At 37.2% G+C, this 18,299-nt stretch overlaps 1 protein-coding gene and 1 long non-coding RNA gene across 7 annotated transcripts in view; both read left to right on the top strand.

Annotated features, from left to right (window-relative positions):
* LOC116654530 overlaps positions 1-18,299 on the top strand; it is a 190,616-nt gene that overhangs the window by 157,298 nt on the left and 15,019 nt on the right. For 2 of the 3 annotated variants that reach the window (XM_032449735.2, XM_032449736.2), the window contains one exon: positions 321-472. The exons of the other annotated variant lie outside the window; for it this stretch is intronic. In XM_032449735.2, coding sequence (XP_032305626.1) covers positions 321-472 — 152 coding nt within the window. The remainder of the gene's footprint in view (positions 1-320; positions 473-18,299) is intronic. 3 annotated transcript variants of the gene reach the window in all.
* Positions 1,036-2,810, top strand: LOC26515597. Of its 4 annotated transcripts, none has more exons than XR_006506901.1 (3): positions 1,036-1,342; positions 1,423-2,318; positions 2,389-2,810. It is a non-coding gene; the product is annotated as an uncharacterized LOC26515597 (long non-coding RNA). The 4 variants fall into 4 exon arrangements; XR_006506900.1 differs by having other exon boundaries at positions 1,423-2,343; positions 2,389-2,809; XR_001408461.3 differs by having other exon boundaries at positions 1,037-1,342; positions 1,423-2,343; positions 2,488-2,810.

Here is an 18,299-nt window from a genome sequence, read left to right as displayed (position 1 = left end):
TCCTTAGCCACTGTAGTAATTACCTCGAGCTAAACGAGCGCTACAGCAATATTTCATTTTTGGGGGCGGAATGGAATGCCACGTGTTTATGCAGGCAGACGGACGGTTGGACAAAAGGTCAGACGGACACAGCTATATCGACTCGGATATTGATGCTTATTAAGAATTAATATAGTCGATGAGGTCTAAGATGACTCCTTCTCCCTGATATATACATATATTCTCATGCATATAGCTTTCCGATGTACCCAAGTTTGAACAGCCTATAAAAATTGTCTAAGGTTTTTATTAAAATTTTGTTAATTTATATTTTATTTTAGTTTGAATACCAATTTTTGCTAAAATTAATGGGTGTTGAAGGACTTGGTAAGATTCTTGGCTCATTGGACCATACCATTGTCTATGCTGAACTTTCTATAAATGTAATTGACTTGAAGCTTGATCTGAATGATTTTCGTATAATGGAATTCAGGTAAGTTTGAAATATTTGAATGCTTGAAATATTTTACCGCAAAATAAATGTGGAAAGACACGAAAATTTTGTCGCAAGAATGGTAAAAAAAGGCGATGCGAAGAATTGGAAGAATTTAGATAGACGAGGTCTAGGTCTGTAGGAAGAATTCTTTGCCTGATTTCGGTATCATTAAATAAATTTTTTTATTTAAATGGAAAGTTTTCAAGCTTAGGAATAGAGTATAAATCCAGGGTGATACTGCCAACGAACTTTTAACACGTCAATAATCATTTTTGTTGTTGGTCACATCAAAGAGAGCTGAATTTAGTTGAAACACATTTTGAAGATGTTCAGGAAATGTGCTGGCTCTCTTCGTTGCGGGCCCAGCTGCCCATGGGATTTTTAAATGGCGCAGCTGCTTCTGTTGGTTTGCTTAGTCTGGAAGTTACCAGACGAGGTCCCCATGGTTTATTCTTTCTTGCAGTCATGAAATTTTCTCCTTGTGACTTATTTGTGAGGTGCGTTTCTGAAAGAAGCATTACGTTAGCATTACATTATTTTGAGAAATGCCAATAGGATTATACGTGGATATTCATAGAGAAGGCATTATTTATTTGGATTTCAGAAAAACTAGTATTTGTATCAAAACATTTGGGTTTCGTATTAAGTCTTGCATAAGCCTCCTCGTGACTGACATGAAGTCTATGAAAAAAGCTTCAAAGTTTTTTTGTTTTGTGTCGAATTCCGAGAGATATTTCAGTTCGTAGATAGGACGTGCAACATTTTTTCTACTATTTTTTGTATTAACAGTAAACTTGTATTAAAATTAGTCATCGCTTAAGGCGCCCCCCTTCGGACCATATACGAAGTGATCGTTGAACGTGTAGGGTAAGACTGGAGGCTTCTGTAGAGAGCCGTATATTGCATAGCCAGGATCACCTTATAGATCGTTATTTTGTTTCGTAAAGACTATTTGCAGGATCCATCTGTTAGCCACTAGAGGCGCCATATCTTGTCCTTTAAGCTGGCAATGACATTCTTAATGTGAAATGCAAAAGTGAGGCGCCTATGTAAGGTAACACACTTTCATTGTTATAGAGTCTTTTTGGAGTGTCTATGTCCCCACTGCCCATATTTTATGGTCGAGGCTATTATTCCATCGGAAGGCACATTTTAAAATTTTTTCAAGAACTTTGGCAGGGTGTTCGTTGCTTTAGAAAAACATCTGCTCCTGACTAAAAAGGGACTGCCATGCGCAATTGTGGCAATCCAATCGATGGCTAGTGAGCAGCATAAGTAATGAACGTTTACAGGATGGGCCCGAGGATGCTTCCAAGGGGAACTACTGCAGAGATAACTTTTGAAGTGGAAACGGTTAGACCACAGAAAAAGTCCTTTCGAAAAGGAAACTGACAAAGATTTTGAAAAGTTGGTGGTGAAAAAGTCCTCTTAGCTTATACAGAAGGCCCTGATGCCATACCCTGTCGAATGCCTGTCGAAATGCCCCTCACGATGCACTTTTTCGGGGTGCCGTGGCCTTTTTTGATGCCAAATTAAACTCCAGAATTGCTTAAACTCCCGAATTAAATAGCAAGAGGACCAGTATGCACCTTTACAACAAGGCGATATTCACGGTTTATCTCGGTATTGGGATATGCTGAAGGCAAGAACAGGAGAGCATGATAAGGTGATATTACTAATCATACGGTTAATGATTCCGTCAGGACAAGGCTTCCTTTATTTTAAGCTTCTTTATAATACTCCCGGTCTCTGGAAGTGAAACAGGACGAAGAGGCAAGAAAAGCTGTAGATTTCTTCACCGTCTCACCCCTGGAAAGCTTTGAAGCGTTCTTTAAGATCCTTAGTAAAGGCCTCTTCACGATCTTGAGGTGAGCGAGCCCAGTCATTGTAAATTGACCTGTTAGCTTCCACAGGCCGAAATTCGTCTCCTTATTGGGAGTGGATTCTTCAAGCTCATTGTTGATGCTACCTTCGTTAAATAACTCTAACATCTTTCGAATTCTGTGGGCAAGCCTACGATAGATCTGGTCACGGAGCCTGTCGTGTATGCGTAGATGTTCATGTCAGATCCCTGCGGATAGCAGGGAGATTACAGGGAGTAGAAGAGCCAGTCAAGGATAACCCGAAAGTAAGATGAAGCTGGTCCGAGCTTAGGTCATGAGTACAGCAATGATCATTTCTTGGGAAAGGAACTCCTGTCAGGAAAGAAAGTTTGTCTCCCAGTGGTCAAAACTTTACAATTTCTGTAAAGCTTTAATAAACAAGCTGCACCTGCAATAGATACGTTTTGAACATAGAACAGTTTTAGATAGCCATGACTTTTTGAAAATATGAGATTAAAAACTTTAATTTAAATCACGAAAATATTTTTTAACCACCTATAATAAATTCAATAAAATTATTTCAAGTTTTCCCTTAAATCCAAAATTAAAACATGGTATGATCTACTGATATCAATAAGAAAATAAAAATTTTTTATAAAAAAATGTTTGGAGAAAAATCATAGAAGACCAAAAATTAATGTAGAAAATCTCAGATTTCAACTTTGGATGAGTATTCCAAAGATATGGTAACTGCCAGATACCATTTCTTTTTTTTAGTTGGTAAATATACATTTTAAAAATGATATGTACTAGAAACAATGATGGTCATCGACATTACAAGGCCTACATTATTCAATATATGGTCAAATTTGATCAATAGCTGTGACGCTTGGAAAAAGACATCATATTCTTGATCCAAAAGGAAACAAGATGTAACCGACCATTAATTAGCTGCAAGAAAACGGTTCCAAACCCATCTTTGGATGCATCGGTATGTAGTTCTGTCCGCAAATCTCTCGCTTATATCTCGCAAAACAGACACTGCTTCAGTTATTCAAATGACGGCTGTTCGGCTGGACCAATATTTTACCATACTTTGAACCATTTTTTAGCAGGTCGAGCAATTTGGGCATAACCTGCGATGAATTTTCTGAAAAATCCAGTGAGACCTAGAAATAACTGTAGAGTTCTTATATTCTTTGAGGAAAACTACCCACGGCTGCCGTCTTCTCCTTTCCAAGCCATATTCTTGAATTTTCAATGGTGTGACTAAGAAAGTGGATGCGATTCTGTAGAGGGCTACATTTCTTCCATATGACCTTTAGCCCACGCTCTTTGATCGTTTCTATAATCATCTTAGTTTTGTGCATTCATTCTTCTGGCGACTTGGCATAGACAATATTATTTAATATATTGAACTCGAACAGCCCTTCTCGGGTAACAAATGCTTTATACGACTTGCTTTGTTTTTCAATCGGCACGCGTAGAAAACCTTTTTCTAAGTCCATGATAGTGAACCATTTAGCTGCTTGCAGTTTTTCAATAACCTCTTCTATTAGTGGAACATGAAAACAGTCCACTAAAACCATGCTGTTGAGTTTTCTATAATCGATGCATACCCGTAAAGATTCTTCTTCACGGCGACTACCCTTCTGGCTTTATTAGATGTTGACTTTCGCACCACCTCTTGTTCAATCCAGTCATCGACCTGCTTTTTAACTGCTTCTGCTTCTGGTGGCACCAATCGTGTAGGTGAAAAATGAAACGGCTGCATTGCCCCATCGGGCACTATCTTTAACTGTATTGGACACTTCTTTACGTTTTGGTTTGAGTCTGTACTGCTGCTCTTGATTAGCTGTTCAACAACCTTGCGATATTGTGGCGGACCTGTAAATTGTAGACTTTCATTAGATATTCTTTTTATACACAGCATATACTCGTGGATTGTCTCTTCTTCTATTTTCTTTCTTCCTTGTAGATGCTTATGTATATCTGTGATATTTACCGTACACTCAAATTCGTCGATCAATAAATTTTTCATATCTTCGTACTCAAATACATCTTCAGTACTTCAGTACATCTTCTTCAATACTTTTGCTGGACCGATCAATTTATTACGAGCTTCTACATATTTTTGTTTATCTCTTACCTCATATGCATCTGCATTTCTTTCGAAAATATTAAACCACTTTTTAATCGGTTTTGTTTTTCCATTGCATTTAATCACAACTTTTTTAAAAGTATTGCTTTCTCGTTTCTCTTCTATTTTCATTTTCAACGTGACTAAATGCTTCATTTGTTCTTTGTCTCAACCGCACTTATTCTGCTCAACTGCGTTTGAAGTATTTGCTATTTATCTTCTTTTATCATCGGCGTCCTGGCTTTGCCCGGCGTGAATGTGGTTTTCGGTATATTTTTGTACTTTATATCGACTGTTTACTGTTCACTACAACCAAGTTACACTTTATTTTGGCTGTTCACTGTTACTGTTCACTAAGGGCAGGACGAGGCCCCTTGTAATTAATGATGTAATTGTTATTAGATTTAATGTAATGGAGATGGAAACATAATCATTATACCCTTGCAGAGGGTATTATAATTTTGGTCAAATAGGTGCAACGGAGTGAGGGAGACCCTATGTAGTATATATTACATATTTGTATACAGCTAAGCAACAATCAAATGTAGGATAACAGAAAATGTTATGTAATGTATCGAATTGTAGAACGAGACTGTTAATAAAGCTGCGAGTAGTTAGTCTTAAGCAAGAAATAGAGCAGAAACGACGCATAAGTTAAGACCAAATCATTATTATGTAAAGCACTATATCTAACATATCCACCCATTAATAAACCTATGAGACCACTAAGAAAACCATCCTCTCACAGACGGTTCTGAATCGTTTTACTTTCATAGAAACTTGCAGAATGTCTGAGTTTTTGGACGAAGACGGTGCTTTATTGCCCGAATTTTCAATGCCTTCATCATGTTTAGCTGGACTGTGCGTCAATCCACGAGGAACCTCGTTTTCTTCTCGATGTAATGTCGCAACGTCTTCAACTAGTTTTTTTAGGCCGTTTTTAGTTGGCCGAGATGGACTTTTGTCGAGATTACTGAGAAAAAATGTTCTGAAACTTTGAACCTTATTCAAAATTTTCATTCTATCACTGTGGACGGAAGTCCACGAGGTGACGACCTGCATGCCTAGGCGTGCGCGAGGAAACTCTATATATAGCCGAAGAATTAAAAATTTTCTGTAGGCAACCGATCTAAATGAATGATATACCAAGCGAAAGGTATTATTTCAATTAGATAATTTTTGTCGAAACATATTCCAAAAGTTATTCGGTTTGGGAGAAATAAGGGTGAAAGTAAAAAAATTTTTAATCACTAAAGTGGGGCTGGTGGACACATTTTAGTCCCCAGATAGAATATTTTTATATGTTCGCATTCTAGAGCTAAATACGCGTCGATTGGTACCTGAATCGACCCGATCCGACATTTCATTCAGAAGTTATTCGAAAAATTCGATTTTTTCTTCTTCTTCAAAATGAAGCCAGTTGTCGGTTTGTCGGTTTGTCTGTTTGCACTATTTTTTTCTTAAAAATCCTAAAAAAAATTGGAAAATATTTGTTACTATCATATGAGCAACTATTGTTCTACAACTTTTTGAAATACCTTAAGCTTACGTCAAAAAATTAAAAAAACTTTGTTAATGAAAAAATTCATAACTTTATAATTAAGAAAGAGCTTTACACCGTTGAAATGGTTTTTTAAATATCAATTTCACTTTCTTTGAGACCAAACGTCTATATAGTACACAAAAAAAAATACACTAAAAATAAACTTTTTTTTAAGAAAAAAAATTATTTTTCAAAATTTGGTCGACTGATCCTTTTTATATTGCACGTGGAGATAGCTTTTGAGATGACGCAACTCTTGATATATCGCTCATATCTGGCAAAATCCGTTAACTCAAGATATAGTCCTGTAATTGCAGCTACCCATTTTGTGCAGCCTCCTGTGAAGCTTGCATTTACTTATACATGTGTGTGTATTTGATTGGCAACTTTGCTTTTTAGAGTCTGCATATATTTGGTCAATACCCTAAAAAATATGGAGTATATCTTTTCAGATTTTAGTTTGTTTAAAAATAATTTATTTAAAAATAAAATCCAAATAAAAAAGGGCTTAAAAAGTAAACATTGACTCAACTTGGACTCGAACCCAGGCCCTCCGTGTTAGGAACCACGACACTCTCCACTCGGCTAACCTCGAACTTTGTTGCTTGATGGCAAATTTTGATGTAATTCTGCTTTATGTTTCAGTGTCTCATGTCTTAATGAGAAGAATGCAAAATTTTATGAGTAGAACGCTTTATATGCATATGCCCCCACTGAGCATATCACTGTGGACGGAAGTCCACGAGGTGACGACCTGCATGCCTAGGCGTGCGCGAGGAAACTCTATATATAGCCGAAGAATTAAAAATTTTCTGTAGGCAACCGATCTAAATGAATGATATACCAATCGAAAGGTATTGTTTCAATTAGATAATTTTTGTCGAAACATATTCCAAAAGTTATTTGGTTTGGGAGAAATTAGGGTGAAAGTAAAAAAAAATTTTATCACTAAAATGGGGCTGGTGGACACATTTTAGTCCCCAGATAGAATATTTTTATATATTCGCATTCTAGAGCTAAATACGCGTCGATTGGTACCTCAATCGACCCGATCCGACATTTCATTCAGAAGTTATTCAAAAAATTCGATTTTTTCTTCTTCTTCAAAATGAAGCCAGTTGTCGGTTTGTCTGTTTGCACTATTTTTATCTTAAAAATCCTGAAAAAAATTGGAAAATGTTTGTTACTATCATATGAGCAACTATTGTTCTACAACTTTTTGAAATACCTTTAGCTTACGTCAAAAAATTAAAAAAACTTTGTTAATGAAAAAATTCATAACTTTATAATTAAGAAAGATATTAAAAAAAGCTTTACACCGTTGAAATGGTTTTTTAAATATCAATTTCACTTTCTTTGAGACCAAACGTCTATATAGTAAAAAAACAAAAATACACTGAAAATAAACTTTTTTTTTTTTTAAAAAAATTATTTTTCAAAATTGACTCGACTGATCCTTTTTTTTTATTTCACGTGTAGATAGCTTTTGAGATGACGCAACTTTCGATATATCGCTTATATCTGGCAAAATCCGTTAACTCAAGATATAGTCCTGTAAGTGCAGCTACCCATTTTGTCCAGCCTCTTGTGAAGCTTGCATTTACTTATATGTACATGTGTATGTATTTGATTGGCATCTTTGCTTTTTGGAGTCTGCTTATATTTGGTCAATACCCTAAAAAATATGGAGTAGGTATATCTTTTCAGATTTTAGTTTATTTATTAAAAAATAAAATCCAAATAAAAAAGGGCTTGAAAAGCAAAACGTAAACATTGACTCAACTTGGACTCGAACCCAGGCCCTCTGTGTTAGGAACCACGACGCTCTCCACTCGACTAACCTAGAACTGTGTTGCTTGATGGCAACTTTTGTTGTAATTCTGCTTTGTGTTTCAGTGTCTCCTGTCTTAATGAGAAGACTCAGAAGATTGGTACTTCAACCGACCCGGTCCGACATTTCTTTCAGAAGTTATTCAAGAAATTCGATTTTTACAGTTTTTTCAAAATGAAGCCAGTGGGTCTGTTTGTCTATATTTTTATACCCTTGCAGAGGGTATTATAATTTTGGTCAAAAGTGTGCAACGCAGTGAAGGAGACATTTCCGACCCTATAAAGTATATATATTCTTGATCAGGATCACCTCCTGAGTCGATATGAGCATGTCCGTCTGTCCGTCTGTCTGTCTGTCTGTCTGTCTGTCTGTCTGTCTGTCTGTCGGTTTCTACGCAAACTAGTCTCTCAGTTTTAAAGCTATCGAGTTGAAACTTTGCACACACCCTTCTTTCCTTTGCAGGCAGTATATAAGTCGGAACGGCCGGGATCGGTCGACTATATCCTATAGCTGCCATATAGCTGATTGATCGGAAATGCCATAACTTTGGGGTTTTTTAAGATAGAGGGTTGGCACTTTCCACACATGTTATATTTGACCAACATTGAACATATTGAATTATTTTGCCCAAAGAGTAATCTGTACCAAGTCCCATCTTTCTTACTTAAAAAACACCAAAGTTTGCCAATTCCGATCGTTGTATGACAGCTAAAGGATATAGTCGGCCGATCCTTATGAAATTTTGCACATAAGATATGTTGGTCAAACATAACATGTGTGGAAAGTCCCAACCCTCTATCTTAAAAAACAACGAAGTTATGGCATTTCCGATCAATCAGTTATATGACAGCTATAGGATATAGACGGCCGATCCCGGCCGTTCCGACTTATGTACTGCCTGCAAATGAAAGAAGGATGTGTGCAAAGTTTCAACTCGATAGCTTTAAAACTGAGAGACTAGTTTGCGTAGAAACAGACAGACAGACAGACAGACGGACAGACGGACAGACGGACAGACGGACATGCTCATATCGACTCAGGAGGTGATCCTGATCAAGAATATATATACTTTATAGGGTCGGAGATGTCTCCTTCACTGCGTTGCACACTTTTGACCAAAATTATAATACCCTCTGCAAGGGTATAATAAAAAAGAGCTTAAAAAAAGTAAAACATAAGCATTTTGCCTCAAGTAGGATTAGAACTCAGGCCCTACCGTGGTAGAAACAACAACGCTCTCCACTCGGCTAATCTCGAACTTTGTTGCTTGATGGCAAATTTTGATGTGTTAATAAGAAGAATGCAAAATTTTATGAGTAGAAAGCTTTATATGCATATGCCCCCACTGAGCATATAATGCATATAAATTTACTTAAATTACGTGTTTCGGTCAAATCATGGATTAAAAGCTAAAAAAAAAACCAGGCAAACCAACTCCGCCAATACTTTTCTAATATTTATTATTTTATATCGCACACCCAAAATAAATTGTTACATTCAACAATTGGTTTAACTAGAAAAACTGGAAAAACGAAATTTCCAGTTTTTTTTTAATTTTTTATCTTTGCGCATTTATTTTAGATATAATACATTTTTATTATATGATTGATCGGATATGCCATAACTTGGTTTTTTTTTTATAAGTTAGAAGGATGGAACTTAGTACAGATTGCATTTTGGACAATCTTATCCGATTTGCAAAATTTTATTAGGATAGGATGGGACTATCTATGGTTTCCGTTTTGGGCAATCTAATCCTATGTTTCATAAGAATCGGCCAACTATATCCTATACCTGCCATATAACTGAAAGATCGGAAATGGCACAACCATTCTATTTTTAAAGATGCTTGGGGCTGTTTCCAATATTTTTATTAGAAATTTTGTTGATGGTGAAATTCTCATAAGGATCGGACAACTCTATAGGATCCGATATATATAATAATAATATAAGCTTCTGCTTAACTGCAAGGGTATATCAAATTCGGCTCCGCTTGAAGTTAGCTTTCCTTTCTAGTTTTTTTTTTATAATTTATTATATAGTGGAAATCTCATAAGGATAGGCCTCTCATCTGTTAATTTGTTAAAACAATTTGGTTTCCCACAACTATGAAACAATTTTGGATTTTAAATACATTTTTGAGCAAATTTTTAATTAAAATTTTTAAACTAACCAAATTCCAAAACCTTTGTAAATTAAAAATACGTATAACTTCAGAGCCACTGAAGCTATCGAAAAATTCTTTACGTCTTTGGAAAGGTTTTTAATTATTCCACCTTCTTGAATGTCAAAATCTATAGAGTTAAGAAAAAAAGAGTTTTGATGTTTATCCTTACAATTAAAGTATTGCTAACTATGTGAATCGCCTGTCCAGAGGTTACTTCCATATACATATATTCTATATATTATGCGTTCTGTTTTAAATAATTGAAGATCAATATATACAAAAAAACAACTGATATCATATAAAAAAACCTCTTGACGAGGTAAAGTACCGGTGACGAACCTGCATGCGAAACCCAAAATATCTGATATCAATTTTAGTGACGAAAATATGCTATATAGGTGTACAAAATTGCATATAAAAAATATTCTTGTTCGGCACGTGCAAGAAAAACAAAAACAAATCAGTCACGTGCCGAACAAGAATATTTTTTATATGCAATTTTGTACACCTATATAGCATATTTTCGTCACTAAAATTGATATCAGATATTTTGGGTTTCGCATGCAGGTTCGTCACCGGTACTTTACCTCGTCAAGAGGTTTTTTTATATGATAATGCATATAAATAAATGCAGCCACCACCGTTCTTGACCAAATCATGGATTAAAAGCTAAAAAAAAACCAGGCAAACCAACTCCGCCAATACTTTTCTAATATTTATTATTTTATATCGCACACCCAAAATAAATTGTTACATTCAACAATTGGTTTAACTAGAAAAACTGGAAAAACGAAATTTCCAGTTTTTTTTAATTTTTTATCTTTGCGCATTTATTTTAGATATAATACATGTTTATTATATGATTGATCGGATATGCCATAACTTTGTTTTTATACCCTTGCAGAGGGTATTATAATTTTGGTCAAAAGTGTGCAACGCTGTGAAGGAGACATCTCCGACCCTATAAAGTATATATATTCTTGATCAGGATCACCTCCTGAGTCGATATGAGCATGTCCGTCTGTCCGTCTGTCCGTCTGTCTGTCGGTTTCTACGCAAACTAGTCTCTCAGTTTTGGAGCTATCGAGTTGAAACTTTGCACACATCCTTCTTTCCTTTGCAGGCAGTATATAAGTCGGAACGGCCGGGATCGGTCGACTATATCCTATAGCTGCCATATAACTGATTGATCGGAAATGCCATAACTTTGGTGTTTTTTAAGTTAGAGGGTTGGGACTTTTCACACATGTTATATTTGACCAAAATATCTTATGTACAAAATTTCATAAGGATCGGCCGACTATATACGATCCGCTATATATCTAATAATATAAGATGCGTGGCGCCACCTAGCGGACTGCGACTGAACTGCAAGAGTATATCAACTTCGGCTCCGCCCGAAGTTAGCTTTCCTTTCTTGTTTTTTAATAATTTATTATATAGTGGAACTCTCATAAGGATAGGCCTCTCATCTGTTAATTTGTTAAAATAATTTGGTTTCCCACAACTACGAAACAATTTTGGATTTTAAATACATTTTTGGGCAAATTTGTAATTAAAATTTTTAAACTAACCAAATTCCAAAACCTTTGTAAATTAAAAATACGTATAACTTCAGAGCCACTGAAGCTATTGAAAAATTCTTTACGTCTTTGGAAAGGTTTTTAATTATTCCACCTTCTTGAATGTCAAAATCTATAGAGTTAAAAAAAAATAGTTTTGATGTTTATCCTTCCAATTAAAGTATTGCTAACTGTGTAAATCGCCTGTCCAGAGGTTACTTCCATATATGTATATATATTCTATATGTTACGCGTTCTATTTTAAATAATTGAAGATCAATATATACAAAAAAACAACTGATATCATATAAAAAACCTCTTGACGAGGTAAAGTACCGGTGACGAACCTGCATGCGAAACCCAAAATATCTGATATCAATTTTAGTGACGAAAATATGCTATATAGGTGTACAAAATTGCATATAAAAAATATTCTTGTTCGGCACGTGCAAGAAAAACAAAAAAAAAATCAACAAGAATATTTTTTATATGCAATTTTGTACACCAATATACCGTATTTTCGTCACTTAAATTGATATCAGATATTTTGGGTTTCGCATGCAGGTTCGTCCCCGGTACTTTACCTCGTCAAGAGGTTTTTTTATATGATATTAAGATATCTGAAGTTGTAAACTTGTTTGAATAACGTCAGTCAAATTTCACCATGCACAAAAATGAACAGTAATATCGAAACAACATCGATACTTACCATATCCAATATTCCAATAAACATTTATTGCAACTTTAGATTATTCCGCTAAGTTTAGCGTATCATGACTCTATTGGATAGTCAAGTTGAGGCTTTTTTGGCGTGATAAACGGATTTACATATATGCCCGCTCCTGTTCTCAGACGCATAAGTTAAGACCAAATCATTGTTATTTAAAGCAATATATCTAACATATCCACACATTAATAAACCTATGAGACTAAGAAAACCATCCTCTTACAGTTCAGAAGTGGGATACTAATGTGTCGGTGTAGTGTAGTGGAGATATAGTCGGAAAATTGGAACAGAATCGTCGGCGTGGAAAGTTGGTAATGGGTAGCAGCCCCAGAGATTACTCGATAATGTCGAGATGAAACAGGACAGCGATGTAAAGACAGCAAAGCCAATAGATTTTAAGACATGTATCAAGTGTAAAGAGTTGGGACACTTTGCAAATTCGTGCCCAAGTAAGAAGCAGAATCACGGAATCACAGTTGTCAAACTGCAAAGGTGATGCGTTTAGGTGCAACGAATCAAGACAAGTTATTCACCAGAATAATCCGCATAAATTCAAAGAGCTGAGCTATAACGCATTTATAGATACGGGTAGCCAAGCTAGTATCATTCGACAGTCAGTTGCGGAAGAATTAAATGTAGATCGGTATGAGTGCTCTATGAGGATTAGAGGCATATGTTGAGGATCGTGTATTCTTTCTGAAGAATATAAGATGCGTGGCGCCACCTAGCGGACTGCGACTGAACTGCAAGGGTATATATACCCTTGGCTCCGCCCGAAGTTAGCTTTCCTTTCTTGTTTTATTTATATTTGTTTGGTTCACTTAGTTGTAAAATATTCAGTTTAACTCCAAATTAAATTTAAACATAAGTTTCAGTAGAAAGTATTAAAGTATATGTCGTAGAATGGTTAGTTTGCCCATTGTACATGTGCGTACAGCTTTGGTGTGGCGACACATTGTCTAGTAGTTGTAGAATGCACAGCAGCTGAAAGGGAAAACGGGATACACTCTGCTGCTGAGCATGGTCTGATCGGAGAGCGCGGACTGAATGCAAGAAACAGAGATGGCAATAGACTTTGCAGAAATGATGAAATTAGAAACAACTCTGTGTTACGCAGGTCAGTTTGGAAGCGTCTCTTGCAACGAGCAGAACTTGCTGTGCAAACTTACTGAAAGCATGGAAACTTTGGAGGGATCTCCGTCATCAGAAGTGGGATCTGCTTTGCCTACTGATCGTGCCACCGATCCGTATTTGTCGGCGTTGGAGCTGCAAAACCGCAACCTACTTGAAATCATCAAAAACATGCAGACACCAAGGGCACCGCCAACCGATGGAAAAGCGTCATATGTAACTCTTCCAAAATTCAATCCTGACAGTGCTGGAGCAGATGCTTCCTCTTGGTGTTCAACAGTGGACCTAATTTTTGCGGATAACGTGCTCGAGGGTAGCAATCTGGTGATCGCTCTAAGCAAGGCACTAGAAGGCGGCGCATCACAGTGGCTTTCCCAAATTTGCTTTGCCGGCATCACTTGGGCGCAGTTCAAGGAGCTGTTTATACAACGCTTTGTTGGAATTGAGACTTCTGCCGCCACGCTATTAAGTGTTTTGAATGGTCGACCAAAGCCGGAGGAGGGCTTCGCTGAATACGGTAGCCGTATTGTGACGCTACTTATGTCAAAATGGAAAACCAAGGATTTGGAAGAAATAGCGGTATCTGTGACTCTGGCTCACATGGCACAAATAGTGAAAACAAACGTGAAAACTCGCAATGAGCTACAACAACAGCTACACGCACACTCTTTCAAAAAGCGCAGTATGGACGACGATTCAACTGGCTCGGAGCGCAAGAAGTACAAGTTTCCGACCCCGATTAAATGTCATTACTGTGGAAAGGGTGGCCATAAATACGCCGAATGCCGTGCTCGCTTGGAAAAGGGCCAGAGCAAAGGAAAAATCCACAGCGGCAGCAACATGACTGGACTGAAGGATCGGTCAAGCGTTAAATGCTTTAAGTGCGACGAATTGGGACATTTTGCATCTGCTTGTCCAAAAGGCCGAACATATGAGAAGCGGGTAGATATCTGCACAGTAGCTCCAACGACTGGAATAATAAGGGTATCCGGTGAGTCTATTCCATTTTGTTTTGATTCGGGTGCTGAATGCTCCTTAGTGAAGGAAAGCGTCGTGGATAAATTTAAGGGAAAAAGAATAAATAACATTGTAAAACTTAACGGTATAAGTAATGATTCCATTTGTAGTACTCAGCAAGTATTATGTAATATAAATATTGAACAATACTGCTTTGAAATTTTGTTACACGAAATTATGGATAAGTATCTGAAATACGATGTGTTGGTTGGTCGTGAAATCCTTAGCTTGGGCTTTGGAGTAACAATAGACGCCGAAAAATTCCAAATTTATAAAACAATAAGGGTAGATGTTTTGACTGTAACTGATTACAAAGATATTTTAAATGCTGATATTGATTTAGTCGAATCCGATAAAATGGCCTTAACAAATATCCTAAAGTGTTACTCTGATTGGTTTATCAGCGGTGTTCCAAAAACTCGAGTCTCGACAGGGCAGTTAGAAATTAATCTAATAGATCCACTAAAGACGGTGCAACGACGTCCTTACAGGCTAAGTGAAGAAGAGAAAAACCATGTGCGTTTTAAAATTAATGAATTATTGAAAGCTATAATAAATTATTGAAAAACGGCACTGATCGTCTTTGTGTGGACTATAGGATATTAAATGAGAACACCGTTGCTGATAGGTATCCGTTGCCCCTTATCGCAGACCAGATTGCCAGGCTTCGCGGTGCCAAATATTTTTCGAGCTTAGATATGGCTAGTGGCTTCTACCAAATTCCAGTACATGAAAATTCAATTGAGCGAACAGCGTTTGTAACGCCAGAAGGGCAGTACGATTTTTTGACCATGCCTTTTGGCTTGAAAAACGCACCTTCTGTGTTCCAGAGGGCCATAATAAGGGCATTAGGAACCCTAGCACACACATATGCTATCGTTTATATTGATGATGTGTTGGTTATAGCCGAAACCAAAGAAGAGGCGTTGGAACGATTGCGTACTGTGCTAGAAACACTAAGTAAGGCCGGATTTTCGTTTAATGTAACTAAGTGCTCCTTTCTTAAAACTCGTATAGAGTATCAGGGGTTCGAAATAAGCAACGGGGAAATTAGGCCAAACGCACGTAAAATAAAAGCATTAATTGATTTACCCCCTCCACAATCTGTGTCGCAGTTATGACAATTTATTGGATTGGCTTCATATTTCAGACAGTTTGTTCCAAAATTTTCGGAAACGCTTAAGCCTTTGTATCACCTAACGTCAAAGAAGATTGCAACTTTCACCTGGCAACCAGACCACGAGCAAATACGAACTAAAATCATATCAGTGTTGACACAGGCCCCCGTTTTGATCATATTCGACCCGCAATACGCAATAGAGTTGCACACTGACGCCAGTTCAATCGGCTATGGAGCTATATTATTGCACAAAATTGACAAAAAACCCCATGTCGTCGAGTATTATAGTAAATGTACGTCTCCTGCCGAGTCTAAATACCATTCTTATGAATTAGAGACGCTAGCGGTTGTTAACAGTGTCCGATATTTCCGTCATTACTTGCAGGGACGTAAATTTGTCATATATACAGATTGCAATTCTTTGAAGGCCAGTCGCACAAAACTTTATTTAACGCCGAGGGTACATAGGTGGTGGGGATTTCTGCAATCGTTTGAGTTCGACTTAGAATACAGAAAGGGTGAACGAATGGCGCACGTAGATTGTCTATCTCGGAATCCAGTGCCTGAGAAAAATAATGATCAAAATAAAATACCTGTAGAAAATAGTGGTCAGAATAGGATACCTGAGAAGCGAATAAATCTGACTGAGGTAACCGACAATTGGTTAATTTCGGAACAACAGCGTGATAGCGAGATTTTAGAAATATCAACTAAATTAAGAAATAATGAATTACCAGATAATTTAGATAAAACCTATGAATTACGTAAAGGTATTTTGCATAGAAAAATACAGCGAAATGGTAAAACTAAATGTCTACCGGTAATTCCAAGGTCATTTCGGTGGGCAATTATCAATCATGTCCACGAATCAATAATGCATTTGGGTTGGGAAAAGACATTGGATAAGGTTTATAGCTATTATTGGATTGAAAACATGTCAAAATATGTGCGTCGGTTCGTAGAAAACTGTATCACTTGTAAATTGTCGAAGCCACCTGTAGGTAAAGTGCAGGCAGAGTTACATTCTATTCCTAAAATAGATATTCCGTGGCACACTGTACATATTGACATAACAGGAAAATTGAGTGGTAAAAACGACTTAAAAGAATATGTTATTGTCTTAATAGACGCATTTACAAAATTTGTTTATTTTTACCACACTTTGAAAATAGATACGGAAAGTTGTGTTAAGGCCGTAAGATCAGTTGTCTCTTTATTTGGCTTGCCTACCCGTATTATAGCGGATCAAGGTCGTTGTTTTGCAAGTTCAGATTTTCGTGAGTTTTGTTCTTCTCAAAAAATGAATTTGCATTTAATTGCCACCGGTGCGAGTAGGACCAACGGTCAGGTCGAGCGAGTAATGAGCACACTCAAAAGTATGTTGACGGCTGTGGAAACCGGTCAGAGGTCGTGGCAGGATGCGTTGGCCGAGGTACAATTGGCAATGAATTGTACGGCGAATAGAGTAACTAAGTTTAGCCCATTAGAATTGTTAATTGGTAAAGAAGCTAGACCTTTTGGCTTACTACCAATAGTTGAGGAAGTTTATGACAAAATAGACAGAGAAAATCTAAGAAAAGAAGCAAAACAAAATATGGAAGACGGCGCACGATATGATAAGCGCAGGTTTGATAGTAATAAGGCGAAAATTGTTAAACATAGTTTACAATTATTCCCATGAATTCTTAAGAGCTTTGGCAAATAATCGGTTAATACACGAAGACAGAGACGGCATGATGGAAAATGCGTCTGACAATGAAGAAAGAGATTCATAAAAAACAAGAAAGGAAAGCTAACTTCGGGCGGAGCCGAAGTTTATATACCCTTGCAGTTCAGTCGCAGTCCGCTAGGTGGCGCCACGCATCTTGTATTATTAGATATGTAGCGGATCGTATATAGTCGGCCGATTCTTATGAAATTTGGCATATTGAATTATTTTTCCCAAAATAGAATCTGTACCAAATCCCATCTTTCTAACTTAAAAAACACCAAAGTTATACCAATTTCGATCGTTCTATGACAGCTATAGGATATAGTCGGCCGATCCTTATGAAATTTTGTACATAAGATATTTTGGTCAAATATAACATGTGTGGAAAGTCCCAACCCTCTAACTTAAAAAACACCAAAGTTATGGCATTTCCGATCAATCAGTTATATGGCAGCTATAGGATATAGTCGACCGATCCCGGCCGTTCCGACTTATATACTACCTGCAAAGGAAAGAAGGGTGTGTGCAAAGTTTCAACTCGATAGCTCCAAAACTGAGAGACTAGTTTGCGTAGAAACCGACAGACAGACAGACAGACAGACGGACAGACGGACAGACGGACAGACGGACAGACGGACATGCTCATATCGACTCAGGAGGTGATCCTGATCAAGAATATATATACTTTATAGGGTCGGAGATGTCTCCTTCACTGCGTTGCACACTTTTGACCAAAATTATAATACCCTCTGCAAGGGTAAAAAAGGGGAGGGGGGGGCATAAATTAACGGATAGAGATATTCCGAAAAAGAATGTAATCCCAGTCGGACCTGGTGCACGCTTTCTTGCTGAAAGCGTGCAGCATTGACGTGCGCCGCGCACTCCCAACATAGGAAACGCATCATTCCAAATTACATTAGCGTGGCCGGGAAATTCAGCACGTGCATCAAAACTTGCGCGTCTCGCGACGAGAAAAAGATGCACTCAGGATGCACACCGTACGCAGCCTTGCTCGAGAAAAAGTGACCGAAAGGCGACAAGGGAAATTTTTA

This window comes from Drosophila ananassae, chromosome 2L (genome assembly GCF_017639315.1).
Source record: "Drosophila ananassae strain 14024-0371.13 chromosome 2L, ASM1763931v2, whole genome shotgun sequence".
In the NCBI taxonomy this organism is placed as follows: Eukaryota; Metazoa; Arthropoda; class Insecta; order Diptera; family Drosophilidae; genus Drosophila; species Drosophila ananassae.
Note: the sequence above shows the minus strand (reverse complement) of the source record. Positions and strands in the feature narration are given on the sequence as shown.